The sequence below is a fragment of the Trachemys scripta genome, chromosome 1 (genome assembly GCF_013100865.1).
Source record: "Trachemys scripta elegans isolate TJP31775 chromosome 1, CAS_Tse_1.0, whole genome shotgun sequence".
NCBI lineage: Eukaryota > Metazoa > Chordata > Testudines > Emydidae > Trachemys > Trachemys scripta.
In genome coordinates this window covers 241,184,549-241,205,263 of record NC_048298.1, presented here as the reverse complement: position 1 = coordinate 241,205,263, position 20,715 = coordinate 241,184,549, and the positions used below count along the sequence as shown (strand labels likewise).

The following is a 20,715-nucleotide window of genomic DNA, read 5'->3' as shown; positions in this document are numbered from 1 at the left end:
GTTCCATTAGTTAACAAGGATTACAAAAGTCTGTGCCAGTTACATTTATAAAAAGCTGCAAACATACCTGGAAGTCCTGGGAAGCCAGGTTCACCATCCTTCCCTGGCATTCCTGGTACACCATAATCCCCTGTTTTTCCCTTTTCTCCTATTGGTCCTTCTTGTCCTGGATACCAAAAAAACAAAACAAAACTAATTTTCAATTCTTTCATTAATTTTACTCTCACATGTAAAGTAATAGGCAAATCCTGCATTGTGAGAATCTTCACAGTTGTCACTTCTCTCTACTAAACAAGGAAATGGATGAATTCAAACGTCAGATGTAGTGCAGTAACATTGTAAGAGTTATCTAGCACACCAACTACGTATATGTAACCAAAATCAGTTTTGTTGTTAGTGCACACAATCGCAGTATTCAGTTTCTTTTGTAATGTATGTGGCAGGATATAGCTTGAAATAGAGCATGAAAAGAAACATAATACATTCAGAATGGATAAATGTATTTGAGACATCTAGCAGAAAGCTAGTATCCTATTACACTGCTCTACAGTCAAAATACTTCTGAAATAAATGTAGTCAAACATGACTAATTCTGGGTCACTGAGAACGAAAATGATGCTTAAAATTGTTGATTGGCTCTAGTTTTCAAGATATGCTATTGGGTCAGTATATACGACCCTTGACTTGGGAATGGCAGAGGATAAGTGAGTTATAAAGGGAAGGGATCTCAATTTAAACCTGAAATGACTAAAATACATCTTTGACTGGATCTATGAATAAATCTATGACTGGGTTTGGACAGTACTTGCTTTTTAGGCAAAACAATGAATGATGCAATCTGAAGCTGGTATTGCGTCATACATGATATGAATTGCATCATGTTATTCCTAGAAGTCATGGATGACGCAATCATAACGAAGCTTACATCACTCTGCTGAACAAATTGCCCTATATCAGCTCTAGAAATCATACAGTGTCGTGCTCTCTTATTTGTCAGTGTTTGATTTTGCAAAGGGACACATTCCTGTTTAGCCAAAGTGAGCAGAGATGCCTCGTACTTGTGTGAACAGTGCAGATAACTTCTGCTATGTTTGTGGTGAAGCGACTTTTGCATCACAAAAGCGCAGTATAACCACTATGGTTAAGAAAGCCTATCACCTTTATTTAGGCTGCAAAATTGGAGATCAGGACAAGAGGTGGGCCCCACACATATGCTGCAACACTTGTGCAACAAATCTTCACCAGTGATTGAACAGGAAAAGGAAATCTATGCCTTTTGCAGTGCCAATGATTTGGAGAGAGCCAACAGATCATACCAGCAATTGTTACTTCTGCATGGTGCCTCCAGTTGGGAAAGGTGTGTCAAAGAAGAAAAAGTGGACTGTGCATTATCCAAACATTCCATCAGCTATACGCTCAGTGCCCCACAGAGAAGGACTACCGGTTCCTGATGCACCAGAATCATTCTCACTTGAGTCAGAAGAGGAAGAGGAAGAGGATGAAACTTCTGGTCCTGAACCATCAATGTCACAGGACCCACATTTTCTCCCATCCTCCTCCTCTGAACCACACCTCATAACACAAGGTGAACTGAATGACCTTGTCAGGGATTTGGAACTACCCAAGAGTAAGGCAGAGTTGTTGGGCTCCAGACTACAGCAGTGGAATCTCCTGGCAGGTGATGTTAGGGTTTCCACGTTCCGTGACCGTCAAAAGGATCTTGTCCCATTCTTCTTCATGGAAGGTGATCTTGTAGCCTGCAACAACATCGATGGTGTGATGGCAGCCCTCAACATCGTTCACGATCCAGATGAGTGGAGACTCTTCATTGATTCATCGAAGACGAGTCTTAAAGCTGTTTTACTCCATAATGGCAATGTTTTGCCATCAATTCCAGTTGGTCATGCAGTCCATATGAAGGAAACCTATGACAACATGAAACAACTTTTGAGGTGCATAAACTATGACCAACATCAGTGGCAGCTTTGTGGAGATTTGAAGGTTGTTGCTCTCTTGCTTGGTCTGCAGACTGGATACAGAAAGTACTGCTGTTTTCTCTGCGAATGGGATAGTCGTGCAAGAGATTCCCACTACATCAAGAAAGATTGGCCACTCCCACAGTCATTGGAGCCTGGGAGGAAAAGTGTTCAGCATCCATCACTTGTTGAATCAAGGAAGATTTTGTTACCACCCTTACACATCAAGCTGGGGCTGATGAAGAACTTTGTCAAGGCCATTGACAAAACACAAGCAGCTTTCAAGTACCTCCGTGGAAAATTTCCAAGGTTAAGTGAAGCTAAGATAAAGGAAGGTGTCTTTGTTGGTCCTCAGATTTGTGAACTTCTTCGAGATGATGCATTTGACCATGCACTGCGTGGCAAGGAAAAGACAGCATGGAAAGCCTTCCAGTTAGTGGCAATAAATTTTCTCGGAAACAACAAGCCAGACAACTACAGGTTGTTGGTGGAAAACCTCCTCAAGGCATACAAAAGCCTTGGTTGCAACATGTCACTAAAGATACATTTTTTGCACTCTCATCTAGATTTTTTTCCATCGAACTGCGGAGCAGTGAGCGACGAGCATGGCGAGCGATTTCACCAGGACATTGCAACAATGGAGAAACGCTATCAGGGCAAATGGAGCCCATCAATGCTTGCAGACTATTGCTGGACAGTGACAAGAGATGCTCCATTTAATGAATACAAGAGACAAGCCAAGAAGCACCGAGTAGACACTGAATAGGACTAAACTATGTACATAATAGTTTTTTGCCTTTTGTTTCATAATCAATTTCATTTATAGAACCCTTTTGCTGATTTTTAAAGTGTTACATAAACAGGACAGGTGAAATATTATCATGTAAAGCAACCAATAACACATGAAAAGACCTAGGTTTACAATTTATGATTAAAACTCTACTATCTACACAATATACATAGACATAAAATGTAAAAACTTAAATATCTTAGAAACAGTAGCCAATCAGTTGTTTTAATTGTTATATTTGAATTCAGCACATCAAAATACATAATAAATAGCACATTTTATCTCTGAAGCAGACGACTTCTCAAAAATTGTAGACCAGTGTTATTAATTATGTTAATGTATAATGAGACACCAGACAGTGTCAGGTTGCAACATGAATGACTGAGGTGACTATTTTGCCTTCTAAGCAGGTAACTGTGGGATCTGTCTGTGAACAAGAGGCTGCTTGAGTGACCTCTGTGTTGGCTCAAATGTGAAAGCCCCTGTTACCTTGATTTACCTAACTTTAGACCTTCGTCTAAGAGCCCCCTTATGCTATTGTCCATACATAAGTGTAGTGCCTCTGCTTCTAAGCCATAGCCACTATCCTGTGCACCATTTCTCTTTGCAAAACACAAAATGAAGATAGTTCCAAAGGAACTGATAATCTTAGACTACGTCTACACTACGGGGAGAGGGGGATCGATTTCAGATATGCAAATTCAGCTACGGGAATAGCGTAGCTGAATTCTACATATCTGATCCGACTTACCCCGCTGTGAGGACGGCGGCAAATCGACCGCTGCATCTCCCCCGTCGACGGCGCTTACTCCTACCTGGGCTGATGTAGTATGAACGTCGATTTGGGGATCAATTATCGCGTCCCAACGAGACGCGATAAATCGATCCCCGAGAGATCGATTTCCACCCGCCGATCCGGGCGGGTAGTGAAGACAAGCCTTGAGAGAGAAACGGAGAAAACAGCACATATCGAGAAACCCAGACGAAAGGATCACTCTGAATTAGATTTTTTTACCTTTATATTTTGTTAGTTGATTCACTTCTTGTTAGCATCATACAATAAGTTAGTCTTAATAAGGATGCTGGAGAGTAGCTACTGAAATTTTTAAAACAAGAAGCTTTGTTGAAAAATGGCTTTAGTTTGAAATTGAATTTTTTCAATGAACATTGTTGAAAGATTTCATTATTAAAAAAAAAATATGGTGCCTTTTACCCAACTGAAAAGGTTACTGAAAAGATCACTGAAAGTTTTAATTTACCGAAAAATGAATTAGCGTTAAAACCAAAAAGTCAATAATCATTTTGATAATGATTTTTATAAAAAAATTAACAAAAAAATGCATTAAAAAAACAGCAAAAAATTGGGTCTGTTTCAAAACCTTTGAAAGGAAAACAACTTTGAGGTTTCAATATTTTTCAAGAATAAAGGTTTAAATTTTCTGACCAGCTATTGCGGTTACTGTGGACACACTTAAAATGTTTCTTCTGTTGTGAGAGATTCTGCTGATTCAAGAGATACTTTTTTCTCCTAAGGATGTGCTTAAAATGAGAAAAAATGATTGGTAGAACCACTGATTTCCCACAAACCAGTAGAAAACTTTTAAATTTGCCACTGTATACCAGAATGACACCTTTCCCTAGGGAGTGTTGAATAAACTTGGAGATAAATATTTAGTTGGCTATGTGAAGCTCCTAGATTTTGATTTTTGAAAGCTGGCTTTCTAAAACCAAGATGTAACAGAGGACAAACAGTAAGCATCACCTTTAACTAAGCATGTACCTTTAATACATAATAGATAAAGATCAGTACTTATCCAAATGTAAAGATAAAAGTTTACCTTTTTCTCCTGGGTCTCCCTTTTGGCCTTTCATATTTTCCATGTCCGTTTCCCTTATGGTTCCTGGTTCTCCTGGTAGACCTACTTCACCTTTACTCCCTTTGAAACCAGTATCACCTGGTGGCCCTGGCGTACCTGGAAAACCTGAAGTACCTGTAGTGAGAGAATACCGGATAGAACACCACAGTAACGTATGATGTGTGACAGATAGGTGCAAAACAAAGTAATTACTAATTCAAACTGCGAGCTAAGTGTACCAAGGTCAGGGGAGCCTGATTTACCTCCACAGGGACAGGATGGGGCATTTTTTACTCCATGTTCCCATGGGGGTAGCTGTGTTGCAAGGGAGGTTGAGTTCTGCCAACCAGAAAGCTGCTTTAATTTATGACCAGGCTCCACAGCAGCCCTGCCTAAGGAAGTGGCCTGGAAGGATGTTTAAATCACTGCACCTTTCAGGTGGTGTGGCCCTCCCACTTTTCCACCTACCTTGTCCCAGCAGAATGGGATTGGGGTTGGAAGGAAGCTTCTGTTATTGTCGTTCCCTCTCCAACCCCTTCCATCAGATACAATGTGGCCAATTTTCAAATGGGGGCTCTTTATTGTAACACCCCCATGGCAAAGTCTTATAGAATTTAATGACAATCTTTCTACATTTTTTTTTAAAGCCACCTAGGCAAATTTAATGACAGAATCCTATGGGATGGCTAGAACAACCTATAGGAAGGATTTAACTCTCCTTTAAATTCTATATTTTTTAGCATAATTTCTATTGAATTCTCCCTGATCTGGCTGGTCCTTACCCTGCTCTGGCATGGAAAAAAACCTCTGGCTTAGTGCATCCTATTCTTGGTGTCCAGTTTTGCTAACAAGGCCACTCAAATCAAAACAACATACACTTCAGTCCACACCTCCTCCCCAGACATGGCTATTTCCAAGACCTTGTCTTCACTAGGAAAATAAAAGATGTATTTTTAACATGTTAGAATCATAGTGTAGCCAAGACAGTTTCACTTCTAACATGTGTTAGCTAGTCATGGTAAACCGTAGTGGTGGAGTCTATGTTTCATCTTGACCTGTTAACACATGTCAAAAATACACTTATTTTCTTAGTGTGGTCATGCCCTGGTTCCTTCTTTAGGAATTCTCAGCCCCAGTGTCTGGCTCCCACCTGCCTTTCTATCAAGGGTGGAGTTAATGAGCCATGTCTTCAACAGTGAGTGAGCAGGAACCAATCAGCAGCTCCCTGCAGGGTTCTAATACTTGCTAACAGGGAGGGGGTAAAACCAGACTCCTGCCACTTTTTTACAAATTTAAAACTTCTATAAAACCTGTTCATTTCTTGTGGAGTTTTACATAAAGGTGTAGGGCATCTACCCCATAAATAGATGCTCAGACTGATGCATATTCATGCTGAGGTGCCAATTTAAGTATTTTAGGACAGGAATGGCCTATTAAGGATGAAAACTGAGCTTAATAAATCAGTGTCTATAATACATTTAGATTCCGTGCTCTCAGTGGCTCAGTGCAGGGGCGATGGAGTCTTCCTAAAAGTGGGGGAGGGGGCCCCTGTGTGGCCTCACCCCCCGGTGAAGCCGGAAGCCGGAGTCTGGCCAGGTAGCCCGGGCCCCTCCACCTACCCGGGATAGGGGGGACCGACAGCAGCCCCCAGCCCATGTCCTTGCTCCCCAGACACCGCACCCAGGGCAGGTGGAGGGTCTGTGGCTCCCCATAGCTGCCTACGCGGCTCTTACCCTGACCTGGGTCCAGCTTCTGGCGTGATTGGGAGGTGGGTCTTGGGGGGATGAGGAGGGGCAGGGGACCGGGCACTGGGTGAAAAGAGGACGGCCCAGGCCAATCAACTTTCAAAAAGTGGGAGAGCCATGGCCCTTTGGCCCCCCCAGTTCTGGTGCCCCTGGATCAGTGTCTTTTGCTTTAATGACTATATCATATCTTAGATAAAAGTTTTAAACTTCCATTAACATTGTAAATATGCTAAACAGGAACTCAATATAACATGCAGATCCTGACTCCAATATTCTGTCCTCCTTGAATGTCGAAACCCATCGTGTTTTTTTTTAAATGACTTTAGATTCACATTCTAATTGGAGGCAATCTCTTTTAATGACTTCTCGCTAGATCTTCATTTGTCAAAAATTCCTACCTTTTTCACCCGGTAATCCTGGATTTCCTAGTGGCCCGGGAGCACCTGGGATTCCAGGGGTTCCCATAACTCCCATTTCTCCTTTGATGCCTGAAACCAAAGCAAAATAATATTTAATAGAAATGTAATTGACTAAAATAAAATATGTAACAGAAATTGAATGACTTGCTGCCTGTATTGCATTATATTATTCATTAATAAAAATTTAGTAAGTAATATGTCTAGTAAACAACATATGTTTCTTAGGTCTCAGAAAACAAAAGCTAATCATCCAAGTATACTCTCTTAACAAATTCCATTTAAATATATAAATTTTTATAATATTTATATATTTTTATATATATATATAATTACTCTGACAGAGTAATCTGGTCAAGAAATACAGTTGGATTTTTTAAAATTGTTAGCACAGGATTCCCAGAATCTTTTATTGTATTTTATTTTCAAATTTATGACTGAACCCACCTGAAATATTTAAATCCCATCCATCCCACTCAAAATAAGCTAACCCAGAATTATGGGCTCTGTCCTGTCAGTTTGTTTGCCAGGTGTGTTTTATATATAATATCATATACATGGCAAGCCCAGTAGGCTGTTAAAATAGTTTGCAGTGAGGCAGTTAAATTAGTAATCACATCTCAGAACCAAATTGCTAGAGAAAGAAACAGTAAAAAAAATAGATGAAAAGTAGAGACTCCAGATCAATCCAAAATAGAGAGTTCTTGACAGTTCCTTAAAATTCCAAAGTAATGAGATGGAGGGTCAGATGCTAATCTCAGTTGCAGTTACAATACAATTGCTCCAGATTAATACTTGTTTTATTGAGATCAAACACTGCCTAATCATCAGGGATGAGTCTGACAGAACAGCAGTATCATTTGTTTTTTAAAGGTGGATCCTTAGCCACAATTTAAGGGCTTAACCTTGAAAGCTATGTAGCTCCAATCCACCAGAACACTTAAGGATATGCTTAGAGTTAAGCATGTGCTTAAGTGTTTTGCTGGATCAGAGCGTGAGTACTCAGACTCTTTCGGAATCAAATCCTAACTGCAATGAAAGGCATACAACTAAGTAGCATAATGACACAGAATTTGACACAACTATGATTTAATAAAAAAGATAGATACTGTTTTCTCCACAGACTATTCTTAATTTGTTTTGCTTACTTAAAAAAACAGATATTTAATTTACTATTGGTATTTGAAACAGTCAAAAAAAACAAATGATTAATTTTCTGAAAGCAAAAATGCATACCTGGAAAGCCTGGAAGTCCACCTTTTCCTTGTGGACCAGGTGCGCCAGGTAAACCTACCAGACCTGGTAGTCCACTCTGGCCAGAGCTACCCTTATCTCCTTTTGGTCCTGGCATATCTAGTCCTGGGATACCTGGGTAGCCCCTCTCTCCCTTTGTTCCAGGAAATCCTACAGGGAAAAAAACCCAACTCTTAATAGAGCACATAGGACTTTATTAGTCAGATTACAGTATAAAGTACAAATATGTTCTGTAATTGTGCATCTTGTGGAAAACAAAGCACATTTCTTTATTAGTAGAGGAAAACAAAGTGAAAAAGTCCTCATAATATAACTTATCCATTTCTATTTTTAATCTGCTACATCAGCTGGTATGTGCAGCCTGCAGAGATTTAGTGAGGAAGCCTTCAGTTTTAGGTCACAGAGGTGAAGCCTGATGACGTTCTGGTTTTCTAAAGATTCTTATCCACGGAGTTTACACTTTTAAAAGGCTGGAAAATATTATAAAAGCAGCCTACCACTTCCCCCCATATTAATGCCCATAAGATCCATAAAATTGATTCCAGATATAAATGAAAAAGGAAGAACACACAAAACCAGCAAGTATTTTGTATCACCTTTTGGTCCCTGTGGCCCTGGTCCTCCTGCAGGTCCGGGGGGCCCTGGAGGGCCTATTCCTGCCACACCTGGGGGACCTTGTGAACCTGGTAATCCAGCTGAACCTGGGTCACCTACCGGGAAAAATAAAGCATAATCCAATTATTTTGCCAAATTACTTTTTTAGCTTGCTTGGTGCAGATAGTAGATAGGCACTTTAAGCAAAATCCTCCCCTCCCCCCGCCAGGGGCCAGCAGAAGGCCTATGCATCATTTAAGTCATTAGTGTTTTCTTAATGGCTGTTCCAAAAGCAATGGGGAGAGGAAGGGCTGCACAGCCAGGTGGGCAGGAAGGAGGCAGAGAGGGAAGGGAAATGGACATTATATCTGGAAGTTTAAGTGGTGCACAGGTCTTTTGCTGGCTTTCTGCCCAGGTGTGAATTTCAACCATTAAGATTTATTTTTAAAAAATGTAAAAAATGTTACTACTAATGAGCTACAAGGAGTCTGGTGGCACCTTAAAGACTAACGGATTTATTTGGGCATAAGCTTTCGTGGGTAAAAAACCTCACTTCTTCAGATATAACCTTCAGATGCATCTGAAGAAGTGAGGTTTTTTACCCAAGAAAGCTTATGCCCAAATAAATCTCTTAGTCTTTAAGGTGCCACCAGACTCCTTGTTGTTTTTGTGGATACAGACTAACACGGCTACCCCCTAATACTTGATGCTAATGAGCTGTAACTTTGATTTTTTAAAATTACCTCGGATTCCTGGCTGACCAGGTACACCTGGAAATCCTTGCTCTCCTCGTAAGCCAGGCAAACCAGCATTTCCTTTTTCTCCAGGGAAGCCAGCTGGGCCCTGTGGGCCTGGTAATCCTTTAGGACCCGGGAGACCCACTCCAGGGTCACCCTTAAGGTGCAAATAATATAGATTAGGAGTCAATATACAATAAATTAAGTGTTTTTAAATTAAGCAATTGGGAGGCAGATCATCATACCGTCCTTCTCTGGATATATGCTAAATTACTCCAGATGAAGAGTTGGCCTACTATACTTTTCTTAGTACCAGCAACAGCTCTGTATTGTTGATAACACAAATAGTAATTGAAAAGAACAACGTAAACTGCAAACACTCACTTTTTGACCAGGTAAACCTGGTGTGCCTGGTAAACCATCAAAGCCAGGACGCCCTTGAGCCCCTGGCTGACCTGATGTGCCAGGCTGACCTGGGAAACCTACAAAACAAACACACATAATCAGGGTCTCAGTAAGTTAACCTTAAAGTTTCTTCTGCCTTTTAAATGAACTATTCACACTCACACAGAGAGCTATTAAACAGGGTCAAGTCGGTCTCCTCAAATGCCAAACTTGTGAGGGCTGAGCACCTCTTGTGAGGGGCTGTGAACTCCCAAATCTCAATGACTTCAATAGAGTTTAGGGTGCTCAGCACCTTGCAGGATTTTGTCTTGGGTGAATGAAGTAATATATATATATATATTTAATGACTGATGTTGAATTAATATTTGCACAGGTTCACCTCATTTAGAAAAAGCATGCCTTCTTTAAAGGAAAGAATGCATTCTAGTAAACTTTCTGAACTTCTGTGGGTCATTTAAAGTAGACCTCACAGAGCACTAGTCTGCTTTGCATAATCATAAATGCATCTCCTTTTCCACACAAAAAGCTAGATTCAGCTTTGAGGTTCAGTCCCTGACAAGGGGTGGTGCATAGCTGTGCTGCTCAAGGAGGAACTCGGGGAAGGAGTTGCAACTATGAGACATAATTCATTTCTTGCTCCTTATGCTGAGAGTAAAGCAATTTACTGCAGCCCTTTAATGGATGCAACTTATTTCCTCACTTCCAGATCCACTAATTGATGAGTCAGATGTGGGTGGAACCAGAGCCCTGCCCATTTCCCTCCCCTTTAGAACTTCCATGTGGCTGGCAGACCAGGTGCCAGCTCATGCCACTTATAATAGCTCTATCTCATGTTATAAGGTAATATTTGAGTATTTGCTCTGAAGCTGTAAACCCCCACAGTCAGGAGAGAAGCATTACCAAGTATGAAATACTGGTTCACTATAGGAGGTGTTATCTCCTGCCCAACAAAAGAAGGTCCATAGATACCAGACAAACCATTGTGGAACATCAGAGGACAAAACACTTGGTTAATTGCTCCCTCCCGTGTCCCCTCCCCCTCTATGAAGCAGAGACAGCTTGAACTCTGGGGGAAGGGAACAAACATCCCCGATAAGAAGAAACTGGTGCTATCACTATGCTGCTTTGACCTTGAGAGGGCCAGATTTCTAAGCATAAGCAAGGAATCCTGAGACATTTAGCCCAAAAGACATATAGAGGATGCTTATTATAGAAATTTGTATCATCTTTTGGAACCTAAGCCTGTAAATCATTTGTGTGTATGGTTGTTTGCTTTAACCTTGTGAATAACTCTCTCATTTCTTGTTCTTAGCTAATAAATCTTTATTAAATTTATTATAGGATTGGCTACAAGCGTTGTCTTCTGTGTGGGATCTAACATACAATTGACCTGGGATAAGTGACCAGTCCTTTGGGACCGGGAATAAACTGAACATTGTTGTGATTTTTGGGGTAAGGGACCATCTATCACAAAGGTAAGCTTGCCTGGGTGGCAAGGTAGACTGGAGTACCCAAGGGGACTGTCTGTGACTCCATGTTTATGCTGTTGTAGTGCCTGAGGTGAGATACTTAGTTGGTGAAATCTGAGTATAGAACTCACAACCAATTTGGGGTTTGTGCCCTGCTTCTTCGCACTCTGCCCTGAGGTTGGTACTCATGCCCTTGAGTATCTCCAGATAGCCTGACAACTCCTTCCAGCCCATCTGCTATTCAGATAACAGATATGCAGCTTGGATTCACAATAAAGTGAGCAATAATGCAAATGCACATGGGGATTTGAGGAAAGGGGGGTTATTTGCCATTACTCTCTACCCTGGCTTCACAATGCTGGGTCACAATCCAGCACTGAAAGAGTGAGAGCAGTGCTACGAAGTATATCTTCCATACGATAGTAAGGGTATGTGTAGTGTAGACACGATAAATCGATCCCCGATCACTCTCCTCTCGACTGCTGAACTCACAGCTCGGCGAGAGGCAGAAGCAAATTCAACGGGGGAGCCGCGGCAATCGACCCCGCGCTGTGAGGACGCGAGGTAAGTTGAACTAAGATACGTCAACTTCAGCTATGCTATTCTCGTAGCTGAAATTGTGTATCTTAGGTCAATTCCCCCCCCCCCCAGTGTAGACAAGGCCTAAGAGACAGACATATATGGCCAAGGACTTGTTACTGTGTAGTTTTCTTACCTTTAGGGCCAGGAGGCCCAGGGAATCCTATTCCTGGCTGCCCAATAGCACCTTTTTCTCCTGGAAGTCCAGGTTTTCCTGGAATCCCAGGATCCCCCCTGTCACCTTTGAAAACAAGACAGACACAGTACATTAAGCACTTATGCAAAAAACAACTTTGGGGGGTGGGAAATCCTTACTAGCAACAGAGAGAAAATTCAAGAGATAATTGTACCTTGGATTCCAGAGAAGCCAGGTGGCCCTGGGAGACCATCTGACCCTGGGGGACCAGGCAGAGGAATGACTTGTCCTGCTTCACCCTTCGGCCCTAGAAAGGTAAAGTTGATGAATCAATACTTGCAAGTAAAAAGGCAAATGTATTAATACACAAGGAGGTGTATATATTCTGAGGTACTAGAGATGCCCATTGGTTTTTGTTTTCATGTTTTTACTACTCATCTCCAGTGCACTGATTGGAAGATGAAAAAGGCCCAAGCATGAAAGAAATACATGAAACCCAAAGAATTCTGGCTGTCGTTTTGACTGCCACAAATCTGTATCTGCCATGTGAACCCACCAAGACCCACTGACACAGGTGCACCAGTGCCAAAGGGCTAGACTGTGACTTAAATGACATGCCAGTGGAAAGGAGTAAAGGGTATGTGTGTGTACAAAATACCCTTACAAAGCTGTGTGGGTTAATCAGATATTGGTTTTGGGCACATAAATGGGTGTGGAGTGTGTGGGAAATGTGCAGATGCTTGGCTGCATGTATCCTTGTTCTCAGGCCAGTGCATCGAGATTCTTACACCCTTACTCACATTGAATAGTCCTGGTAACTACAGTAGGATTTCTTGTGAGTGAGGGTATCAAGGTATGGACCAGCCCCAAATTACTACCCCTCAGGATCAAGAGGGAGCAGAACAGGAATAGTAACTCCACAGGGTGAGAATCACGACATCTCCTGGGGCTTCTCCTGGAGTGGGGCAGTTTACGCAGTAACCCTTGCACAGGCCTGTGCCCAGTGGAGTGGGAAGAGTTACGTTAACACAAAAGGGACTAATGATCTCCTGGCTTTGTTCTGGGAGACTCTGTAAGGAAACTATCTGTAAGCATTCAGGGCTGCAAAATACACTGTAAGGAACAAATGCTGATGACCTAATAGATCCCATCTATCTCAATTTCCTATGACACATGTACCTGTTAAAGAGAAAACATCATTTCCCCCCTCTCAGTATCTAGTGTGTTACCTGGACGGCCTGGTCCACCTGGGTTTCCTGGAAAGCCTTTATCTCCTTTGTCACCAGCTGGTCCAGCAGGTCCTACCCCTGGAAGACCAGGCTGGCCTCTTTCACCACGTACCCCAGGAAATCCACTTGAGCCAGGGGGACCACGTTCTCCTTTCAGCCCAATTGTACCCTAATTTTAGGAAAAAAGCAGTAATATTTACAGTACCTCTCACACTAATAATGCCCTACAAGTGATCTGAAAAGCTTACTAGTCTTTGTCAGATTCATCTATGATTTTGTGGCTTCTAGACTGGATTCATTGCAATGTACTCTTTGGGCTCCAGTTTGCATTACTGAAGCCAATGGACATTTTACCACTGACTTCATTGGAAGCAAGATTGGGTCTCATATGGAAGAGCACTTGGAAGCTACACCTGTTGCAGAATGCAGTGAAGGGGTCATTTAATGACCAGTTCTCTGATGAGTACACCATCATTTCCAACTAGGATTTAAACCACGGAATGTTGATTTATACAGTCCCAGAATCAGCACCATAAAATAGTAACTGACTTCAAGGAAATATCTGGATTTTAGAAATAAAAACCCAGAAAATTTCAGAAATACAGAATTCCAATTTTTGGATGATTTCTATTATTTAAAATAGGAAATTGTAGCAAGAAAAGTGAATCCAGTTTAGAGTTCTGTGCTAAATGCCTCAAATAGAATAAAATATAAAATAAAAGCATATGTGGGGCATTCAGAACCATTTTTCCTCTTTTGGATTCTCTGAAATTACAGTTTGCTGGTTCTTACTCTACAGGATACATCAGAATAGGGACAGGACAGAACTAGAGCCAGCACCCTGTCCATCAGGTGCATTTATGAGACAAAACAGGTAAGCTTAAAGTAAATTATATGCCAAATGTCGCTAACAGATATTTTCTAAAAGGCAAGAAAATATGGCATTCAAGCTTCCCAAAACTGCAGTGACAAATCTAGCTACAGATATTGGAAGTGGCTGCTGTGAAAATGACTGTGAGCTCTTCACATCATAACTCGATCAGAAGAAGAACATTCCTTGAACAATGGGCTAGATTCTGACTATCAGCAGAGCCCTCACCAAAGTATTGCAGGTAAGTTGCACCTGCCCAGGATAAGCCCTGAGAGAGACTGTGACTCAGAGACACATTTCTGAGTCACAGTGCCTCCCCTACTTTCTCCTTGATCCCGGGGGTAGTAATTTATTGCTGGTCTACAACTACCCCCATGATCTTGCCAGCAATTTTCTGGGGAAGGGAAATGGAACCAGCTCTGCCCATTCACCACAGTTCTGGGGAGGAAGCAATAGGGCAAGTAGGTCTGGTTATTCCCAGGTACCAGGCCACACCATTTAAGTAAGCCTTACTTACTCCCATAGCATATACTCAGAGCCTGAATGTAGCTCAGTGACACTACCATCATGCAAACATTCTTAGCTGTTTAGTAGTATGGGCCTCATTCTTATACCCTTAGCAGTCCCAATGAAATCCTCCGTTGAGGAGTAAGGATTCTACTCAAATGAGTCGGGGTGTGAGAATTTGGCCCAAAGAATGAGACAAGTAAACATAAACTGCATATTATATAACAACTACATATAATTAGTGAACTAGAAGATAGCATGCAAAAATGTAGACACACACATACCGATGCCCCTTTAGGGCCCTGGACACCTGGCAGGCCATCTCTCCCTGGCCTTCCTTCTCTTCCAGGAACACCTGGTTGCCCTGGGAATCCAGGATCTCCTTTATCACCTTTTATATTAGAATCAAAGTAAATATCTCCGGGCTCTCCCTTTGCTCCTGGGCTACCAATCAGTCCTCGCACACCTGGAGAACCCTGAAATTATACACAATTCCAGCACCATTCAATGCCTATTCAATGCATTCTTTTTCCCAGCCAAAAAGAAAAAAAATCTTCAAGTGTAAAGAAAACCCCCCTAACGTTCATCCCAGACACTGAACAGTAAGCAAAAAGAGTGGATTTGCCAGGACAGAGAATGCGAATTAACTGATAATGGCCATCATAACAGAAACTTTTCTTTCTTGGTCTCCTTACTAGCTTCTACAGTTTTCTAATTCTGAATGTTTGTATTAATTGTTTGAATAGGAACTAAAGGCCATGTTATTGAAAATGGTACTCTAATTGTTCATATATTGACCATAAGGATTCAGAGTTCACCTTCTATAAGGCCTCGATGTCAAGATAATTTAGTAATTCTTAATATAGCCGTTCCTCAAGTTATGGTTTGATAACAAGCATATTATGATTTTGTATGTAACCAATTGTTTCCAATACTTCTACCTACTTGCTCTTACTTGAATCTCTGTTCTTTGTTAAATAAGCTTATACTTGTTTTCACTATAAACAAATCTAAGTGCTGTGAGTTGAGCAGAGTGGTGCTCCTGAGATGAAACTGGTAAAGTGGGGTGTGCTATTCCTTTGGGAGTAGCAAATTTGTGAATTCTCTGTGTGTCCAGTGAACCAGGGGCTGGTCACTCCAGGAGGACACTTAGAGGCCTCAATGGTTGGAGCTTACCTATCGCTAACCTGTAGAGAGAGAGTGGGGCCTGAGTACGCCTGGTGGAGAGTGCTTGTGTTGCCCATTACTGGTGGAGTTGGGGAGCTGACCCTCAGCAAGCAAATGCAAGGCTTCCTCATGCTAAGGGCAGATGGTAGCAAGGTGCCTTATAATGCTACCCCAGGAAACACCACAAGAGAATTTTTTTTGTTCTTGCTTAGAAGTCATTTTTCCTTCTCTTTCTTCCCCTAGATCAACAGGAGTTCCTAGCCACAGTTTGTTTCAGAAAGGCCAAATCAAGAGCTTTTATCTGTCAATGCCAGCTCCCAGTAGAGCATTTTGTTTCTTTTTAATTTTTGTTTTTATTTTCAAAAAAATCAGTGAACAAATATACAATACATTACAAATCATTCTTATCCCTGTAGTACTTACACACACACACTTTTCTCACAGATCCTAACAAATTGTCTACTAAATTCCATCTACCATTTATGTAAATCTAGCTAATGAAACAAGAGTAAAGGCTAATTATTACATGATGAATGTTACATTCTCCTTGTCTACCTTGTTTTATTTGAGCTATCCAAGGAAAACATAGTTCCGCCGATGAACAGCTTACAATTTAATGAACGAATTGTATTTAAAGGGCTTCCACCCATTGTTATAGCCCCCTACATATTATCCTGAACCTATGTATAATTCTTTCATGGAATCATTTTCTCTAATTGAAAAAGAAAAATGAAAGGGTCCAAGTCACCAGGGAAGTGAAGCTGAGTGAAAACTTCAAAGGGAAACTCCTCCTGCTAATATACGCTGTGCTTCCACCCTTCGGACCTGAACCAGCACCCCTCCTAAATCAATAGGAATCTTTCCATTGGATTTAGTGGGTGGTGGATCAGGCATGGCCTCCAGCAATGTGAGCCTGCCAAGCTGGGCACTCTCTAGCCTATCTAAGCTAAACTAAAAGCTAACTCACCAGCTGTTTAATGAATCTGTTTTAACTTTTCCAAGCAAAACAAAGTTAAAAGCATCCAGGATACCAGCAAATCCTTGTTTGAAGAGAGGGGTGAAAGGAGACTAAAGGAGAAGGAAGAGATGTAAAGGTTTAGCAATATCCACAGTAAAAGATTATGCTATGTTATTCAAGAAATGATTACAAATAGTAGAGAATCCATTTTGCTATTTCCCTCCTCCCCAACAGATCCCATTTACATTACTGTAAATTAAACAGCATGATGATGTCATTTGGTTTCCCATGAGCAATTTAAACACAGATAAAATATCACCAAAAAGACCTAGCTTTCGATAAATCAGGCCAAAATAGCCTGTATGTAAGTGTTCAGTCCACTCACATCTGGGCTGAATTTGGCTCCCAGTGTCAAAAGCTATATTATAATGCAGCAATATTTAAAGCTGATCAGGGCCGCCCAGAGGATTCAGCAGGCCTGGGACAAAGCAATTTCGGGGGCCCCTTCCATAAAAAAAAAAAGTTGCAATACTATAGAATACTATATTCTCGTGGGGGCCCCTGTGGGGCCCCGGGGCCTGGAAGCTGATAATCTGAGTAACGGCACTACTAAGATGCAATTTGCTTTTCTAACCTTCCTTTATTCTTTCTAAACCACTTCTTTTATTTTGTAGCTATTTAGAAATCACATTTGGTACAATATACTACATATTTCCCCTAGTTTAGACAAATTGCTAAAATATATTGCATAATATATTTTAACAACAATGAAATTATACTAGATGGTGCTGTACTACACATACATGTAAACACACAATACCAAATAGTCATTATAAACCTCCTCTGCAACACGAAAGGAACAGTCAGAACAGATTTGGCATCTGATTCAGGTAAAGTCCTGCTTCTTATCCAAATGTACCACTTAGCTGACTGAGCCATAAGGCCAACTGTTTTCTTGAGGTCATGCAGTGGCTAAGTGCAGTTTTACTGCAACTTACTTCTACAAGCTTTTCTCCTCCCATAACTAAACCACACTACCACCTAATTCTTTAGCATCAGTTAATGGGGCTACTACACAGTAGCACTGAGTGTCTCCTGTGACATGCCTAACAGAAAATAAATATGAAACATTTGAAAAACATTTACTTACAGGAACCCCTTCAAGACCTTTGAGTCCAGGCACACCCCTGTCTCCTTTGGCTCCTGGCTGTCCTGGAAAGCCTTAAAAAGAATATGAAAAATAAAACAATATGTACTATAGATATGGGTACATAATAGCTTCCTGTGTTTTAGAGGCTCTGAGGTCTTTCTCAAATGGTGCCCAGTTCTGCCCTCAGTTATACCCATGCAACTCTACTGAAATTAATGAAGTTGCCTGGGCATAACGGAGCTCAGGATCTAACCCAGTATATGTGCATGAGGCCTGGAAAGAAGATACATAGCACACAACTCAATTACATAAGTTGGGCAGCATGCCCTGAATTCAGCCCATTAACTGGAACTGCCATTTCCAGACTGCAATTCACTGAACCACCACAGAATTTTCATTCTGTTTCATCACCTCCCAAACACTGACACAGTGCACACATATAATACAAAAGCATTATTCATATGTACCTATTTTCTGACAGACAGCAATTATTCTCTAGACTGATAATTTCTGTTTGGCAGCAGTAGACTGGAGACCAGGGATGTGATTAGAGCTTAACGCTAGGTCAGAGTACATAAAAATGTGTCATAAAAATGACACCTCTCTAGGGCTCTCATTACATATTGTTTGTAGAGCCGTCACTTTTTAGGTTTACAGAGGGATTTAAATAGAAAAGGTTAATTTTTATCCAGCAGCCCCTCTACCGAACACAATTTCTTCTGGTGGCTGCCCATGTTTCTACCAGAATTTGGCCCTATAAATCAAAATTCACTGTAAAATCATAAATGGATATAAAATAGTATTTAAAATATTTCCATGAATATAATAATCTGAAAACATGGGGGGAGGTTAAAATCACTTAAAGGCAAGCAATGTATTTTTCAAGAAAAAATAATTTTATTAAAATCATAGGTCCCGATACTACAAAAGGATCCTTTAAGCCATCTCAACACCATGATGCCCATGGGATGAAAGAGAAAGTCTTACTCCCCCCTGAGAAAACTAAGTTGCTGTGTCAGGGTCAACCATGATCTGGCCTTAATAACTCAATTCAGTATCAGATCTCAGCACAGTTCTGAGCATGTGCAATTTCTAGGTTGCAAACTTTAAAAGCAGGATGATTCCGGTTGAAGTCCTACTGAAAACCAGTCAAGTCCCCACCACCAAGAGAAAGATTAATGAAGAAAAAATACTACATATAGCTATTGATTATTGACAAAGCCTTTTCAAATTCAGATTGCCCTTTCATAATCCTTGGGAAAACAACATTTAGGTCAGGCTTTCTAAAGGGCTCAGAGTTGTCTGAGTTCTGCTCCTTTTGAAAGCAATAGTAAAACACTTGTTGATTTCAATGGAAGCAGAGTTAGGCCACTGCCGAGCATTATGGAAAATCCTGCTCTTTCATTATTTTCAGGAATGAGTCGATTAGTGGAAAAATATTAATTTATGACACATACAGATGCAGAGTTGTGATTCTGGTTTGTTTGTATAGATTTTGGTTTTTACCTGGTGGACCCGGTGGCCCTTGTGGCCCTGGATGTCCAGGAAGCCCAGATACATCACAAAAGGCACAACCATCACCTTTATCACCTGCAAAAATAAAAAAAGATTTAAGAGGACTACAAGCAGATCCTTTAAGAAGAAAACACCCTCGAGACATTGTACGTTGATTGAGAGAAAGTAAATTTGTTAGCCAAATTCTTAAATCAATTTTATGAGCAAATTTATTTAAAAATTTTAATTGTCTTTTTAAAAAAACTTCAAATTCCTTTTTGTGTGACAATACTGATGTGTAAAACTTTATTAATGGGAAGGGGGAAAAGATAATCTGACTGAAGAGGGAACAAACAAGAACTAGTGTAGTATGTGCCTGATTAAAAACAAAATTAGATAAAAGGGGGAAAATGGGGACTCTGGAACTCACATAGATTTTGTGGGTTTGGAAAAACAGTGACTGCAAAGAGACTTTGGGACCAAATTCTCTCCTGGTGTAAATGGGGGCAAACCCATTGATTTCAGTGGTGTTTTGCAGATTTATACCAGCCCTGCTAAAATCAACAGAGCCATATCCATTTACAGAGTTCAGCCCTTGTTTTTCTCTGAACCCAAGCAAAGGAAAGGGCCAGGAGGAGGAAAATGTGGGATGCTTTGTTGCTGATTAGAAGGATAGGAGACCTGCTCTGTGAGAAAAGTAACGTTTTATCCTTGAGAAAGAAATGAATTTGGACATATCAATGCATTTGAGAAAGCAAGATCACTACGGATCAGAGGGCAAAGGCAATTGGCATTGCAGACAGGGAAATGGAACTTGAAGGTAAATATATGTAAGAAAATTACAGTTGAGAAGAGCATTGCAATGGAGACTGTTTCTCAGCAAAGTGCTGCAATCTTTCTAGTTTTCTATACTTCACCCTATAAAATAACCACTGTACTATAGAATAAATTAAATCTTTATTTTCAATAGCTTTTGATGTTGTCACTCAAAAACACACTGGTTTTTTAGAAGTCTCCCTACTCAAGTTAGGCTGAGCACACCCAGCCACAATGTAACAAAAGCAGAAATCTCTAAAAGCAACATATTGGTAAAATAATGGATGAAGGAAAGTAGTAGATACAGCACTACAGAGGGTTTGGCCAAAAAGCCTGCCCGTAGACAGGGCCGGCTCTAGGCACCAGCAAAACAAGCTGGTGCTTGGGGCCGCACATTTTTAGGGGCGGCATGGCCGGCGCCAGAATGCCGCCCCTAAAAATGTGCCCCGTCCGCCCTAGATCACCTCCGCTGCTGCTGCCACGGCGCGCGAAACAGCTGATTCGCGCGCCACTACTCGCCCTCCCTCCCAGGCTCTCAAACCCGGGAGGGAGGGGGAGCAGCGGCG

At 41.1% G+C, this 20,715-nt stretch overlaps 1 protein-coding gene across 1 annotated transcript in view; it reads right to left on the bottom strand.

Annotated features, from left to right (window-relative positions):
- COL4A1 (collagen type IV alpha 1 chain) overlaps positions 1 to 20,715 on the bottom strand; it is a 218,906-nt gene that overhangs the window by 36,009 nt on the left and 162,182 nt on the right. The window contains exons 22-34 of the mRNA XM_034774844.1: positions 19,346 to 19,429; positions 17,840 to 17,910; positions 14,849 to 15,040; positions 13,187 to 13,355; positions 12,172 to 12,264; positions 11,958 to 12,062; positions 9,753 to 9,850; positions 9,375 to 9,525; positions 8,634 to 8,747; positions 8,020 to 8,187; positions 6,766 to 6,855; positions 4,605 to 4,757; positions 68 to 166 (exon numbers count right to left, since the gene is read on the bottom strand). Of these exons, the coding sequence (XP_034630735.1) occupies positions 68 to 166; positions 4,605 to 4,757; positions 6,766 to 6,855; positions 8,020 to 8,187; positions 8,634 to 8,747; positions 9,375 to 9,525; positions 9,753 to 9,850; positions 11,958 to 12,062; positions 12,172 to 12,264; positions 13,187 to 13,355; positions 14,849 to 15,040; positions 17,840 to 17,910; positions 19,346 to 19,429 (1,587 nt within the window). The remainder of the gene's footprint in view (positions 1 to 67; positions 167 to 4,604; positions 4,758 to 6,765; positions 6,856 to 8,019; positions 8,188 to 8,633; positions 8,748 to 9,374; positions 9,526 to 9,752; positions 9,851 to 11,957; positions 12,063 to 12,171; positions 12,265 to 13,186; positions 13,356 to 14,848; positions 15,041 to 17,839; positions 17,911 to 19,345; positions 19,430 to 20,715) is intronic.